The sequence below is a fragment of the Oryzias latipes genome, chromosome 5, assembly GCF_002234675.1.
Source record: "Oryzias latipes chromosome 5, ASM223467v1".
Classification (NCBI taxonomy): Eukaryota; Metazoa; Chordata; class Actinopteri; order Beloniformes; family Adrianichthyidae; genus Oryzias; species Oryzias latipes.
The window spans coordinates 23,202,567-23,217,033 of record NC_019863.2 but is presented as its reverse complement, the minus strand read 5'-3'; the positions used below and the strand labels follow the sequence as shown (position 1 = coordinate 23,217,033).

The window sequence follows — 14,467 nt, the reverse complement described above, 5'->3', positions numbered from 1 at the left end:
TCCAACATCAGAAGAATTACACAAAAACATGATAAAAACACAATGCGAGTCCTTGAAAAGTTAGCTCTTCCGTTACATCACTCTTGGATTCTTCTTGTTTCGAAAAACGTGGTGGCTTGGTGACATGTCCATAAGACTGACTGTGATCTCCATAACAGATATTATTCATGATTCATTAGTGCACATGAAATGACTCAGAAAATTCATATATTAGTTGAACAGCAAAGGTTCGATAATTGAACCCTGAGTTCCTCTGCATGACATAGAGACTGTTAGATTAATGAAAACAAATAGAAACAATATTGCCACCATGATGAAGTATAAATCTGTTCCATCTGTGCCCTTCAACCATCTTCCAAACCTGCTGAACCTATTTTGGGGTCATGGGGCTGCTGGAGCCTATCCCAGCTACTGTTGTGTAGAGGCAGGGTACACCGTGAACAGGTAATCTGTCTGTTGTAAAGCCAATCTGTGATCTGTGATATTCCCACTGACTCTCCATGCTGTCTAGACAGATTTGTAGCAGTTTGGAGGTTTTAAAGGCTGCACTCAGATCAAGAAGCACAAGAGCTGATGCTCTTTGAGGAGTATGTAACTTGCATTCATGATATACTAAATAGACCAGGGGTCACCAACCCTGTGCCCGCGGGCGCCAGTGCGCCCGCGAGCACCCCTTGTGGCGCCCGCAGGGAATGCACCCAAAAAAAAATCTTTTTTTTTTTTTTATTGAAGCAAATATTCAACAAACAACCACCGCATGTCTGTCAATGACAACAATATCAATTCTGAGATAAAGGTAGACAAAGAAAACCCAAATATGTAAACAAATATAACTTACAAAATAATCACTAAAAGTAAGGGTCTATTACAAAAGTTTAAATAGATCAAATAAATTACACAATTTCTGGACATTCTTATGATTCATGTAATGTAAAGATTTTGAGAATAGGTTGAGGTGGTTGAGTAATCCATTAATGTGAGGATTAATATTCCTGTCTGTTTTTATTTACATTTATGTTTAAAAAGTTAAAATTAAGTTAAAGTTTTAAAGGTTTAAAAGTTTAGCTTTAGTGTGTTCAATAAATATTTATCTTGTTCGGCTGCAACCTAAAGTCTGTTTTGAAATTAGGCTCCCTCTGCAACTGAGTTTGACCCCCCCTGTAATACGAGTCTAGAAAATTCATGCATGTTTTTGTGTGTAAAATGAGCAAATAAAAATAGGGCACACAAAAGGAAGTCCTCAAATTGTGTTGTTTTTTTTGGGGGGGGGGGGGGGGGGCTAGGAGGTTTTTAGTGGCGCCCTTCATACCACTTGGTGCCCATGAAATAGCCCTCGGTCTCAAAAAGGTTGGTGAACCCTGAAATAGACTAACACACACATTTACATATTGAAACATGTTATTATTTATAAAGATACTGAAAAATGAAAATGAATCCTACTTTTATTAATTACGTATTTGTGTTGGCAATCTAATATGTTTGTAAAAGGTTACAAACATATAATACAATATTACTATTGCCAAACCTATGCATAACTGTAAATGACACTAGTAGCTTTTATTCTGAAATCTAACCCGGAAATGATCCTTCTCGTGACAGCTTGAGATACCGGAAGTATTCGTGGTTTTTGGTGACGCTGCATTAGGCTGCTCGACATGGACCCGTTCAGTGAGTGTGCTCATTCGAATTTTTGTAAAATAAAGCCATTTGTTTACATTTTCCGATTGATTTGGGTTATGGGGTTCGTTATTAAACAATTAGGTGCAGAATACTTCAAAAATAGCTGTCAATTCTTGCGGAGGTCGTCTTTAGTCACGCTAGCTTCCGAGCTCTACCGGTTGTTAGCAAGCAGGCGTCAATGAAATACCTCAACTAAAAAAGAAAATATTAAACAACCGATTCTTTTTTTATTATTCTTTATTTTATTTTATTTCATTTTAGGAAAAATGTTTGTTTTTTTGCCACCAAATAGGGATATCACTTAAAAACTAAAAGTCAAAATTTCAGAGAAAGGTGTTCCTCACTCCACTAGGCTAAAGCTATTAGTAAATCTTTGCTTTTTTCTAATTGACTTTGATTTTTCCTTTACAACGCTTATTGTGGTCCTTGCTGAATAACTCAGCATTGTTCAAATAATCACCCCCCCCCCCCAATTATTGTATTTATTTGGAAAATTTTAAATTGTCTGCAAAGTTAGCTATTTTGCTAAATATTCAACTATTGTTATAGAATATATGTTTAAATCGTGTTTTTAAGGTTTAGTATCATTGCTGCAAGAAATAATACGTGTGATATACCTCTGTTTTATTTATTTTTGTTTTAATTTGACATCTGAACAAATTTTTAGTCATGCAAAGGGGTAATCAGAGCTGCTTCCTTCTGTGAATAGAAATGTGAAAATATTAGTTAAATAAATATGACAGTTTTCTTAAATATTCTAGATTTTCAACGCATGTCCGTGCACCAAAATTCGTGACTGGAAATATTAAATTGTTATTTGCTTATTTCAATTTTTCCAACATCAAGGATTACAAAGTCTCGTGTTTTATTTTTGTGTAACTCTTAGCCAAGTGTTATACCTTGATTCCTGTGTTAATTTTGGAAAGAAATGGATCATAAAAATGGCTGCAGACACCCATGCCACTCATTTTTTTAACCTTACAGAACTGCAAGAACTTTAAAGAAGCTGAACATTTTCAGCTTTGTTGTGAACCTAAATGCAGCTTGCATTAATAAATCGATGCAGTTGCATCAAAAAACTACATTAAAGATTGGAAGAACAAACTATCACGACAAAGTCAATAGAAATGTTTCAAAAAATAAAGTTAAGAAAACTATAAAACATTTTTAAACTCTGCATACTATTTTTTCCACCATGTATGGGCTTCCCCATACGTGGTTGAACCATCATAAGCTGACCCAAAAAAAAAAAACGACTTCTGAAATGTATTAATGTCGAACTACTTTATATGGCTAAAAAAATCTACAAGGGCACATTTTTAAGAAGACGATAAATAAAAATAAAAAAACACTTTACAAACCCACTCTGATCATTGTTTGATCTAATTTTTAAAAGGGTTCCCAGAGCTATTATTACGATTGTGCTGTTTTTTGGCAAAATCCAAAAACTTGTGTAGTTTTCCAGGACATAGTTACTGCAGAGCAGCCGGAATTCATTCGAAATTCCCCTCTGAGTTGTGGGCGGGACTGTCCCTCCACTTCCCTCCCCTGTTGCTGAGAGCTTGGAGCAGGGATCTTGTGGCTTTTTCATTTCACAAATGCAGTCTGTTTTTCAAGCAACCTTTTTTCGCCTGCTCTTGATCCACAACGATCAGAATAAAGAAATACTCAGAAATACAAATTTAAGCTTAATTTTCTTTACACATGTTCTCCATCATCAGAAAAATGGCACAAGAACACGTCAAAAACACCATTTTCATTGGAGTGAGTCTTTAAAAATTAGGAGTGGAATTAGGAGACAATTGCCTGTTTTCTCTTTAAAGAGCTGCTGCTGAGATCCTCTGGCTCTTAGTTCAGTTTTGGAGGTGACTCTTGGTTTTCTTTCTTCAGGACTGCTCGGTTTGTTCTTCCTCGGCCTGGTTCTTGGTGGAGCTCAGGCAGTCACACCGTCGCACTACCTTTCCCAGTCTGACGTGGCTCGGCTGCAGAACCTCCTGGGCCGACCCTTCAGCGACCTTGAATCAGCGTACTATTCTGTGGTTGGTCTCAGTAAAATTGAAGCAGCTGTTCCTGATCACAAAGTGAGAATTTTTTTTTTTTTTTACCTTTACACCATTCATTTTGGTTTATGTTTTTAGAAATGCTAAAGGTTGATTCTTACAGTTTGTTTATTTTAATGTTTTAGGAAGTATGTCAGTTCCTGAAATCCCAGCTCGATCCCACCAGCGTCGACTCTCTGTTCTTTGCTGCTGAAACCAGCCAAGCCCTTTCAGGATGCGAAGTACAGACATTTCCCTTCACCCTCCTCTTCCCTTTATAAATGTGAAGCTGCCGAAAATTCAAGAAATCTTTTTGATTTGTTTTTAAACTTTTAGATCCCTGTTTCCAACGAAACCCGTGACATCCTCCTGGCTGTGGTCAGCGAAGACTCGTCCATGACACAGATCCACCGGGCCGTGAGCGCGCTCAGTTCTCTGGGGCTTCCCCTTGCGTCGCAGGAGGTTGTCGGTGCCCTGACAGCTCGCATCAACAAGGAGGACAACGTTGTGGCGTGAGTATGAACCCTGCAGCTCAGGAGAACCTCTGGTGTTCCAGAATCTATATGAAACCCTGTTCTCTTTGGACAGCATCACCTTGGCGCTCCAAACAGCGTCTCGCCTTTCCCAGCAGGCAGAACTTGGAGGAATTTTGGAGGAAATTGAGGTAAGTTGAACGTTGTCCACTAGGTGGTGCTGTTATCCCTATTATTAGGGCTAAAAAGTGGGATCTTGCGCTTCTTCAGGATCTAACAGCTCGCCTGGATGATCTTGGTGGCGTCTATCTCCAGTTTGAAGAAGGACTTGAGGCGACCGCCTTGTTTGTGACGGCTGCGTATGCTCTGTCAGACCACATGGACATCGAACCCCCCTTTAAGGAGGTATGCTAGAAAACCTTTCAAGACCTTTTTGTTTTTTAAAGGGTTTATTCTTTAACATTCACGTCTTCCCTCTGAAGGATCAGGTCATCCAGCTGGTTAACTCCATCTTCAGCAAGAAATCCTGGGACTCTCTGGCCGAAGCCTTCAGCGTCGCAACCGCCGCCGCCGCTTTGTCCAACAACCGCTTCCACGTTCCTGTCCTCGTGAACACTCGAGGCCCTGCCACCGTGTCCCACAGCCAGCCGACCCTGCAGGTAGAGCTGGCACGCAGGAGGTCGCGGATCACCGCAGCGCTCCCCTGAGTTTCTAAACTCCCATGTCTCTGATTTACAGCTTCTCGTCACCGACGTCCTGTCTCGACCTTTGAGGTCAGCCAGCGTTCTCCTGGAATCCGCGCACGCCGTTCCCTCGAAGAGCGTTGTCCTGAGCCAGGCACCTTTCATTCTGAAGGAGTACGTATACGACAAACTCAGGCTGAAGAGTCTGTTATTTCTGGGGTTTCTTTTGTTCAAATGATGCCGTTTTGCTTCTTCAACCTTGAATAAAAGCTCCTTTTCTGTCCTGCAGTGATGTGTTTGAGCTAAACTTCATGGCGAAGCAGCCAGCCAGCGGGTATTACCAGTTCTCTGTTGCTGTGACGGGAGACAGCCGGCTGGTTGCTAATCAGGTGGAGGTGAGATCTCCGCTGCTTTAGCCTTAGTCACAACTACCCTTATGGGTGGAAAGGGGGGTTTCTGTGGGCAAAAACCTGCAGGTGTCCTGCACAAAGTATCAAGGTCATAGAAGGCTCTCTGTGGTATGCCGGTAGAGCTAAAATGTTCATGCACAACCATTTCCCTACTTTTTTTGGATGAAGTTTCTTTCATCTTCAAACTAATTTTTCATCTTTTAAAATTAATTGTCAATGTTGACGTCACTCCACCCCCTTTAAATAACCCTAAAGTGGGCTTCAGTGTAGCCTTCCCAACCAATTATAAGAAAAGCTACATATTTATCAGGTTGAATCACACTTTTAAAACAAAATTATACTTTTGTGGAACCTTTTGAGTAAAATGTTGCATTAAAAGTTAAGGTCCCTTAAACTTTTTGTAAGTTTTGCCTCATTTCTTTTTGGTCACATGGGTCATTCAAAAACGAATGAAAACTGTCACATGACTTGCACTGTTCTTGCTCTCTCATCACTATAAAGAAATAAATGTGTAACTTTTCCATGAACGATTTTCAAAATCAAATACTTGACTTACCTAAAACATCACTAATGGCAGATGCTGACCCGAATTTCCAATTCATTTCAATTCTGAGCAAAATGAGCAGAATTTGCTTCTGTTTTGATAGAAACCCATCTCACCTGCTCTGGTCACATGGTGTTTCATTACTGAGTGTGACGTGCTTGAATCTGCAGAACGTTAAGGTCCACCCTAAGATGAAGATGTGATTCTGAAACTGTGTACTTTAAGGTAGAAACAAATAAATCGCTACACATGTTTGGCTGACAAAGACGTGCAAAATTCACATTGGTTGCTATGGACTCTCATCTTCACAGGAGCTTCAACTTTGAATTGAGTTTTTTTCATTCAAATTGATTGGTAAATTCAGTGCAGCATTATTCCAGACTGGTACTTCTAAATATCAACATCTTCTCTGAGCTGCTTAAACACTTTTCTGTTCTCAATAAAGTTTCATAAAAAAGTTTACGATTATTTCTAAGCTGTTCTTTAAAAACAAACTCATACAATGTCAATGCAAGTCCTACTAGCTGCTCCTTTTTCCTAGTTGTGGTTAAACCTGCACAGCTCCACTGTTCACAAACGTATCATTTATCGAGTGCGTTCTGTCTGCAGCTCAAGGTGAAGGTGTCCACCGAGGTTGCCGTCACCAACATGGACCTCTCTGTGGTGGACAAAGATCAAAGCATCGGCACCAAGACCACCAGGTCAGAAAACCCACCGTGAAAGGGCTTTTTCTCTGGGTGTCGGTGGACTGTAAAACAACACCTTACCTCTCATCTGCTCTCATAATCCAGGGTGGATTATCCCTCTAAAGCCAAGAGCTCCTTCACAGCAGACAGCCACCAGAACTTCGCCATGTCCTTCCAGCTGGTTGACGTCAACACCGGGCTGGAGCTCATCCCACACCAGGTCTGTAATCTTGGCCAGCCGTGGATTGTTTCAGAGTTGCCTCTGTCATCACGCCACTATTCTATTACTGAGCTTAATGGTTGACCGAGACAATCGCGGTCACTCGGACAATGCCAGTGTAAGCAAAAAGTTTCCTTCTGTCTCCGTCACAGACGTTTGTCCGGCTGCACAACCACAAAACCGGCCAGGAGGTCGTGTTTGTGGCCGAGCCCGACAGCAAGAACCAGTACAAGTTTGAGCTGGACACGGCTGAGCGCAAGTCAGAGTTTGACTCCACATCTGGTACCTATTCCCTCTACCTCATCGTCGGGGACGCCACCTTGGAAAACCCCATTCTGTGGAACGTGGTGGGTGTCTAACGTAGATGGAACGGAAGTGTTCTTCTCCCCCTGACGTGTGATGCTCTTTGCTAAAACTCTGTTTCCATGTTTCCGCAGGCTGATGTGGTTCTGAAGTTTGCGGAGGAGGAAGCCCCGGCTACAATTCAGTCGAAGACCCTTTATATCCCCAAACCAGAGATCCAGGTACGAGCAGATTCTTGTGGGGTTTGCTTATTTACATGTTTAACCCTTAAATATGGGAGGAGTCGCCTGCAACACCTTCATAACACGCACTCTGTAGCTATCAGACGGGCATTCAAGATGCACATTTTTGAACTTGTATTTAGTTCACAGGGAAGGACTTCTTTGTCTATGGTTAACTAGTGCTAACTAACGGCTTGGTGCAAAATGTTGAAGCGGTGCAAATCTCGTCCGTTTTTTCTTTCACAGCTCTTTTCCGATGTATGAAAAACATGGCATCACATAATTCCTACACAAACCGCAATTATTAACTTATCCGTGATCAATTTTCTAACAGCTGGCACTTCCATGAATTAAAAAGGACACCATCCAAATGTCACTACCAAATCGGAGTTCCTGATTGGTCAAAGTTGGTCCTGGTTAAACTGGCAACACACGTTCAGTGGCGGTGCGGTTTGAACATAGAGCCAAAAAAAAAAGGTCTTAAAAATGCGACAGCTCGGCGTGAACCAAGAGTTTTCAAAGCGGAAGCCCCAAAACACACATATATGCACCTTTACGTAGACTTTTTATTGGAATTTGCCGCTTGAACACGCCTCGCCGATGGCAGGGTGAACATAGCTCGACCTTTTAGGTGATCAATGGGAATCGGTGAATTCTGCTGCTAAGCAGATTCTGTCTTCCTGACAGAATCCGCTGATTCACGTTGATTGCGTAAAAACGTCCCTATTGTTGGGGGTTTCATATCAGCACAATGCTTCAGAATACAGCTGGAAATTCATTAATTGCATAAAAGCTCTACGATAGTCGAAATAATGTAAATAGCGGAGCTAAAGCTCTGGTATTGAAGGGTTAACTGGCAGGGTTCGTGTGAGGTCAGGTGAGGCCACTTCCTCTCGGTTGGCTTGTTCTACAGGAAATGACCCGTTTGGGGACATTTTTGTGACCTTTCTTGAGCTCTTCACAGAACCAGAGACAGAGCTGGTGCTGATGGAGCTGCAGGACAGAAAACAATAACGTCTTCGGGATTCTTCACTGACAAATGAGAGTACAGTGATGCTCTGTGACAAAATGCAGTGAGGAAAATTTTGGGCTGTGGATTGTTACTCCGATGAACAATTCACAGATCAACCCAAGATTCTCATTGTTCAATATATTACCTTTGAATGGCTGCTATATGTATGCTTGTCTTTTTAATGGATGTATGAAAATTAAAATGATATATATTTAATCACCATCTTTTATACCTTCTTATTTAGAACAGGAGGGCAGAATCAACAAAATATAAAAGATAAAAACACAATGATATTGAAAGAATGAAAAGATATTTGCCCCTTAAACAAACTCAAAGATTAATTTGCCAACTTCCTGGTTAACTTAAGTAGTAAACAAAAAACAGGCATCACTGTTTCTTTGGATCATTTAACAAAAAAATCCTGAAATGTTTTCCACAGTTTTTCCATCGTCAGCTTTGCTGACTACAGTTCCAGTTGATAGATGAGAAAAAGACAGGAAATAAATAAAAAAGTCACAACTAGGAAACCCTCGGTGACCTTTAATCTAAACTGACAACATTTTTCCACAAAAAAACCCCAACATCTTTTATAAACTATTTTCCATCCTTAGTGGAAATACCAGAAAACCTTTTACAGATGTGTTCCGGTACGACTTTTCCGCTATGTTAGCTGACGGTCACATGACGTCACTTTGTAATATTCTTACTTCCGTATTATTTTATATTCAAATTGTTTACCATGTTTAAACCAAAAAAGCTTATTTCAGTAAACTGAACTCTGGTCTCATTTTTTTCTACCTAAAACGGTTGCTGGCTTTATGATTAAAGATGTGTTTACTTCCAGTGACAGTGGCGCTTACAATATTTTTTAGTTTTTATATTTAAAATCCAACATTATTCTGGAATTTTAAAGAAATAATTAATTTTTCTGGAGTGTAAAGAATGCAAATCAGCGATCTTGGACGTTCACAAATATTTGTAAATCATTTTTTTGGAACAAAATCTGTATTTTAAACAATACATGGTTTATACGATACACCATGTGGAATTTGCAGCAGCTCGTCCGTCTGTCTGTGACCCAGTTTTATGACTTGCTGTCCCGCATTAGTCAGAGAAGGGAAGAAATAAAACGGGGACTAAATTTAGAGGACCTTTACTGTGGTCTCGATGCAAATGAGAAAAATAACAAAGTTTCTCCTGGAGATTCTCCTCCATGTCGGTTTTGGACTCCAGCCGCTGATTCCAGAATCGGCACGTCGAGGGCCAAAGTTGAGTCGCAGACACAAATTCTTCCTCAAAGTTTAGATATTTGAACTCTGTACACACCTCGACACTCAATCCCCACTGCTGCAGCCGAATCTCCAAACATGCCGCGTGAAACTGGACGCCCCTAAAACACGAATCGCATTTGTTGAAAACATAGAATAAGACATTAGGAAGACATCTACAAATGCTAATAAATGTCTTCTAAATGTTTCATAAAGGCTTTTAATAAATGTCTTTTTAAGCGGCACTTAAAATACATTAAGGCATCTTTAAATGCTAATGAATGTCCTATTAAGGCTTATAAATATATTACTAATATTAATGAATATCTTATAACTAGTTAGTTAAGGAATCTCATTATAAATCATTGTCTAATACTCTTTAAAAAATGTGATTTATTGTCTCAATGTGATATTTGTGTGAGCAGATTTTAGGGTGCAAATACTTTTCACATCAAGTCAGGTTAGCACAGCCTAAAAACTGTATTTTGATTCAACATTTGTAGTGTCATGCATTAATGTGCCCAGCTTGCATGGACTAATATGACCCTGGAAGACAGAACACAGAAAATGGACATCATGTACAAAAATGTTACCAAACATAAAATGTCATTTTCTGTAGGATTAACATTCATTTGATGCAGATCATTTAGGCTCAAAAACACAAATGAAAGAAGTCCTGGTTCTCCATCTCTGTGGTGGTTTGTGTGCAGCATCTGTTCAGGGAGCCCGAGAAGAAGCCGCCAACCGTGGTCTCCAACACTTTCACCGGACTGGTTCTGTCTCCGCTGCTGCTGCTGCTCATCCTGGTGAGGTTACGCAACCACGTTTCCTGTTGTGCAGAGCTCCAGCTGTAACCTTGTTTAGAAACAAACAAAAGCTGTCTGTTGTTGCCGATGGCCACGTTCCGTTTGTGTTTGTTGTTGTTCTGTCTGACCTCTTGAGTCTCATTTATCGAGTCTCTGATGAAGAACTTTTCTGTTTAATTACAAAGCTCGTTTCAATTTCCAATCACAAAAGTGCTGTTTTCCACTGATGACTAACAGGTTATTGTTCCACGTTATCCGTGTGTCGATTGTTGGTTTGCATACTAATATATTTGTATTTGTTTGTCCCTTTTCCCTCTGCAGTGGTTAAAGCTTGGAGCAAACATCTCCAACTTCAGCTTCTCTCCCAGCACCATCCTGTTTCATGGCGGACATGCAGGTCAGACCTCCTCCCTGTCATTCCTTCAGTTTGTTAAACGTCGATGCGAGAAATACTCTGAGCCGTCTTTCAAGTTGTTTTAGATGGGAGTTAATGAAAGAACAATTGACTGGATATGAGAACTGGATTGTGTGACTCCTCCCCCATGGCGTTCCAAACCGGAAGTACCCGTTGGTTTAAAGCCAAAATCCCATAGACAATTAAGAAAGAAACAGCTGATACTCAGACACTTTTTTTTTTTACATATTCTTAAAATGTTTATTTCTGTAGTGCAAGTTATTCAAGTTCTAAACTGACCAATCAGATGCCTCAATAAAAACATGTGGTCTCACATTCAACATGTTTGACAGAATTTGTGTAGCCTGCTTTTAAATGGCAGACTCACTCCTGATTGGTGAGTGTGGTTGCCATAGAAACGATGACTCAGACCAAACACTGCTTCTCGCTACCTGATCGGTACCCCTCGTTTGTGAAATGTGTCCACTTCTGCTAAATTATTTTATGGCAGTTTCCTCCCAAATGTACGCGGATACCGCCTCTTAACAGACACATTATTAACTCCGATAATTAACAGACACGTTATTAATGGTTCATTTGGCTGCAAAAGTCTCTGTGATCGCACAGGTTATCTCCTGAGACCAAAATGCTCTCAGTTCTCTGCTTTTCCCACTGCATATATAACATATAAGAAATAAAAGGATCAAAGAGAGAAGAATGGCTCTAAGCGGTCTGGTTTTCATGATATTGTGCATGGTTGACATTTTCATTGCCTATAATGACAGCAATATAGGATAATACAGTGTTGTATTCAGGAGCCATCGGGGGAAGCTCTCCATAGTTGAGGAACACATGAGCCTTTTAAAAAAAAACAATCAGATATAAGTCACACCTAAACATTAGTCGTGCCCCCAGCCAAACTGCTACGATCTACCTCTGCACCTCAGCTGCACCTGGATAGCAACACTGCTCACTGACAGTTTCTGGCTCCAACATGGCGGCGTCTGTTGTGCGAAGAAAAAACGACAGAACTGATGTCATTTTGTCGGAGCTGGGAGTACGCCATTTCCTCTGGGTGATGCGACGCTCACTCGGTCCAGTTCTCATATACAGAGAACAGGGAGAAATGGGCGGGGGCACATATGCTGATGCCTCTGTTTTAACTTTGAGATTTAAATGTGTGTAAAGCAACAGAAACACTGGACATGTGAGGCGCGCTCAAGAACGCGCTAAACACGCTATGGTGTTCACACTGGACAGGCAGGGAGAGGCTTCTTCTTTTTCTACTGTTTACTAGCACAGGTACTTACAATTGGGAGACATTCATGCTATTTTACAGCCCTGTTCCGCTACGTAAAAGACTTGATGTAATATAATTCCTGCTAGGTCAAAGATGGCCCGGGTTTAACTGGCAAAGCATGTTCAATGGTTTCTGTATGTACAATTAAAAAAAACGGCATCGAAACTTGTGTAGCTAGAGCAAGAGGTTTGAACGCGGAAGCCCGAAATGCACATTTACAAAGACCTTTCATCGGAAGTGGCCACTTGAACATAAGTTGCCGAGGGCAGTGTGAACGTAGCTTAGAAGAAGCAATCCAACCTTTCTGGATAGACCAAGCGCTCCTGTAGAGGTTTGAAGGACGAAGATCTGCTTTTCCCATCATGCCTTTTTTTTTCCCCTTCAGTTTTCTTCCCCTTGCTCCTGCAGCTGGCAGTAAAGGCAGTCTTTCCTATGTCGTTCCAGCTCTGCTTGGTCTCCTGTACGTCTACTGGACCCACCTGAACATGTTTCAAACCCTCAAGTACCTGGCAATCGTCGGCGGCGTAACCTTCCTTGCCGGGAACCGCATGCTGGCTCAGAAAGCAGTCAAGAGGTACGTCTCTCCACGGTGTCGGAACAAATGGTTTTTAGAGAGTCCTCAATCCCGGCGCCCCCTCCCTTAAGGCGACGAGGCGAGCCTCAAACCTAAAGAGGAAGAGATTTCAATCTCAGAAGAGTACGAAGGGACAAGATCTGCAAGAGTGGCCAATTTGTTCCCCATCAATATGTAGAGCTCTTGAGTAAGCCGAGTGAGCCATTTTTCCTCCCCTGTCACCGACTCCAGACGTCACCTTGTAATTGATCCCGCTTCACCTCTTTCTCTAAGGTTTAACCCTTTCAACAAACCCAATGTTGCAGTTCTAGATCTTCCGCCTGTCTCTCTTTTAACTCCTTTGTCCTCGCCTCACTGTCTCCTCTTACAGGATCGCTGCAGAGCAAAGTAGTAGGTTGGCAAAGTATAGGAGTCTTCGATAAAGCCCCTCCCCCTCACCTTTTTTTTGTAAGAAATTAGTCTTCTTCCAGGCTAAAGTAAGAGAATCTGCACCGCGCTCCCATCACGTCTGAAGCATGCATGGTTGTGTGGTGCTCATCCTGACTCGTGTGCACTCGCTGCCCCCATCCGGGTTTGCCTGTATGCCCCTCCCCCCATACATCCACACTCATAAGTCACACTTTTAAAGTCCTTCACTCATCAGTTTTGCATCATTTGTGTGTGTGTTTTTTTTTTATTTAAATAAGGAATTCTGTGCATCTAAACGCATGATCAGCCTCACTCCTTTAAAAAGTGCTTCTGGGAAACATCCATCCCATAATAAACACTGTTTTTCTGTTTTTCACAGAATGGAGAAAAAATAACGGCCCGAAAACTAAAAAGAAGTCACCGACAAGACCCGTCTTTTGTTTGCAGTGAAACCAGACTATTGGGGAAAAGCAAATCAATTTAAAAAATGCAGTTTTGTCCGCTTCACCAAAGGAACGGACGCTGACGACAGGACAGCTGACCGCCGCCGCACTTCATCTTCTAGTCGTGTGTTTTTTTGTTTTTTTATGTCAGCGCGACAATAGGCTGGGGTTTTATTTGTGGTTTTTGATAAGATTTGGGATTTTTTTTTTTTTTGTACATTCCTCTTTTGTTGTTGCTTCACCTCAGGAAACAAACTCATTTTTCAGCAGAGCCGTCATCAGTAACACTGAGATTTTGGATTGCCTGTGGTAGTTTCCTGTTTGATACAGATTATGTCCCTGGTAAAAAGAAAAAAGATAAACCGCGCAGATTCAGAATGTAATTTTTTTTGTTCTTTTTTTTTTTTTTTTGTAAGGGAGCAGAGGAATAAAGAAAATGTGACCTGAAATTTCCTTGCCCCTTTTTTTTCCCCAGAAGTTTAATTACATTCTTCAGAGATGGTATAATAGCTAAAAGATCTCCTGTAGCCTTTTGTGTTTCAGCTGATCTGAAGAACCCCATAAAATCTATGTACGGTAGTTTCTCCTCGTTGGGAGGGGAAAGAAAATCTGCTATTAAAGTAATAGTAAGTTATTTCAAGTAAAGTAGAAAAATGCAGATGGTCTTGCAACAAGGCCTTGAGGGACACCACTTCTAATTTTTATATGAAGTGATCTGCCACTATCTCTCCATTTTAACCATTTATGCACAAGTTCCATTCAACGGCAGTGGTTCAGTCGGTTGAGCCGGTCGTCCAATGATCGAAGGGTTGGGGGGTTTGATCCTGCTCCCCCCACTCCACTGTCGCGTCACTTCCCTAACTCCAGCGTGGCTCCACTGGTGTGTGAACATGCGTGAATGTCCCGGTGATGGTCAGAGACAGGTAAGAACTAGTAGCCACGCCTCTGCCATCACTAAGTGAGAATGAGGAGTGAGTGAATAATGGACACATTGTGAGCGCTT

General features: G+C 41.2%; 1 protein-coding gene across 3 annotated transcripts; it reads left to right on the top strand.

Moving 5' to 3' along the window:
* The first annotated feature begins 1,583 nt into the window (after positions 1–1,583).
* rpn2 (ribophorin II) lies at positions 1,584–13,422 on the top strand. 3 transcript variants are annotated; one of them, XR_002290270.2, is made up of 18 exons: positions 1,584–1,668; positions 3,571–3,761; positions 3,866–3,961; positions 4,056–4,231; positions 4,308–4,383; positions 4,463–4,597; positions 4,675–4,851; positions 4,931–5,049; positions 5,165–5,270; positions 6,439–6,530; positions 6,621–6,735; positions 6,888–7,082; positions 7,173–7,259; positions 10,250–10,345; positions 10,667–10,742; positions 12,484–12,613; positions 12,984–13,089; positions 13,401–13,422. XR_002290270.2 is itself a non-coding variant. In XM_020703390.2 (18 exons), the coding sequence occupies exons 1-17, from the start codon at positions 1,656–1,658 to the stop codon at positions 13,033–13,035; spliced, it is 1,932 nt and encodes a 643-aa protein (XP_020559049.1). In that variant the 5' UTR covers positions 1,584–1,655; the 3' UTR covers positions 13,036–13,060; positions 13,401–13,422. The 3 variants fall into 3 exon arrangements, 2 of the variants coding, with proteins under 2 accessions (XP_020559049.1, XP_004069078.1); XM_020703390.2 differs by having other exon boundaries at positions 12,984–13,060; XM_004069030.4 differs by lacking the exon at positions 12,984–13,089.
* The last annotated feature ends 1,045 nt before the right edge of the window (positions 13,423–14,467 follow it).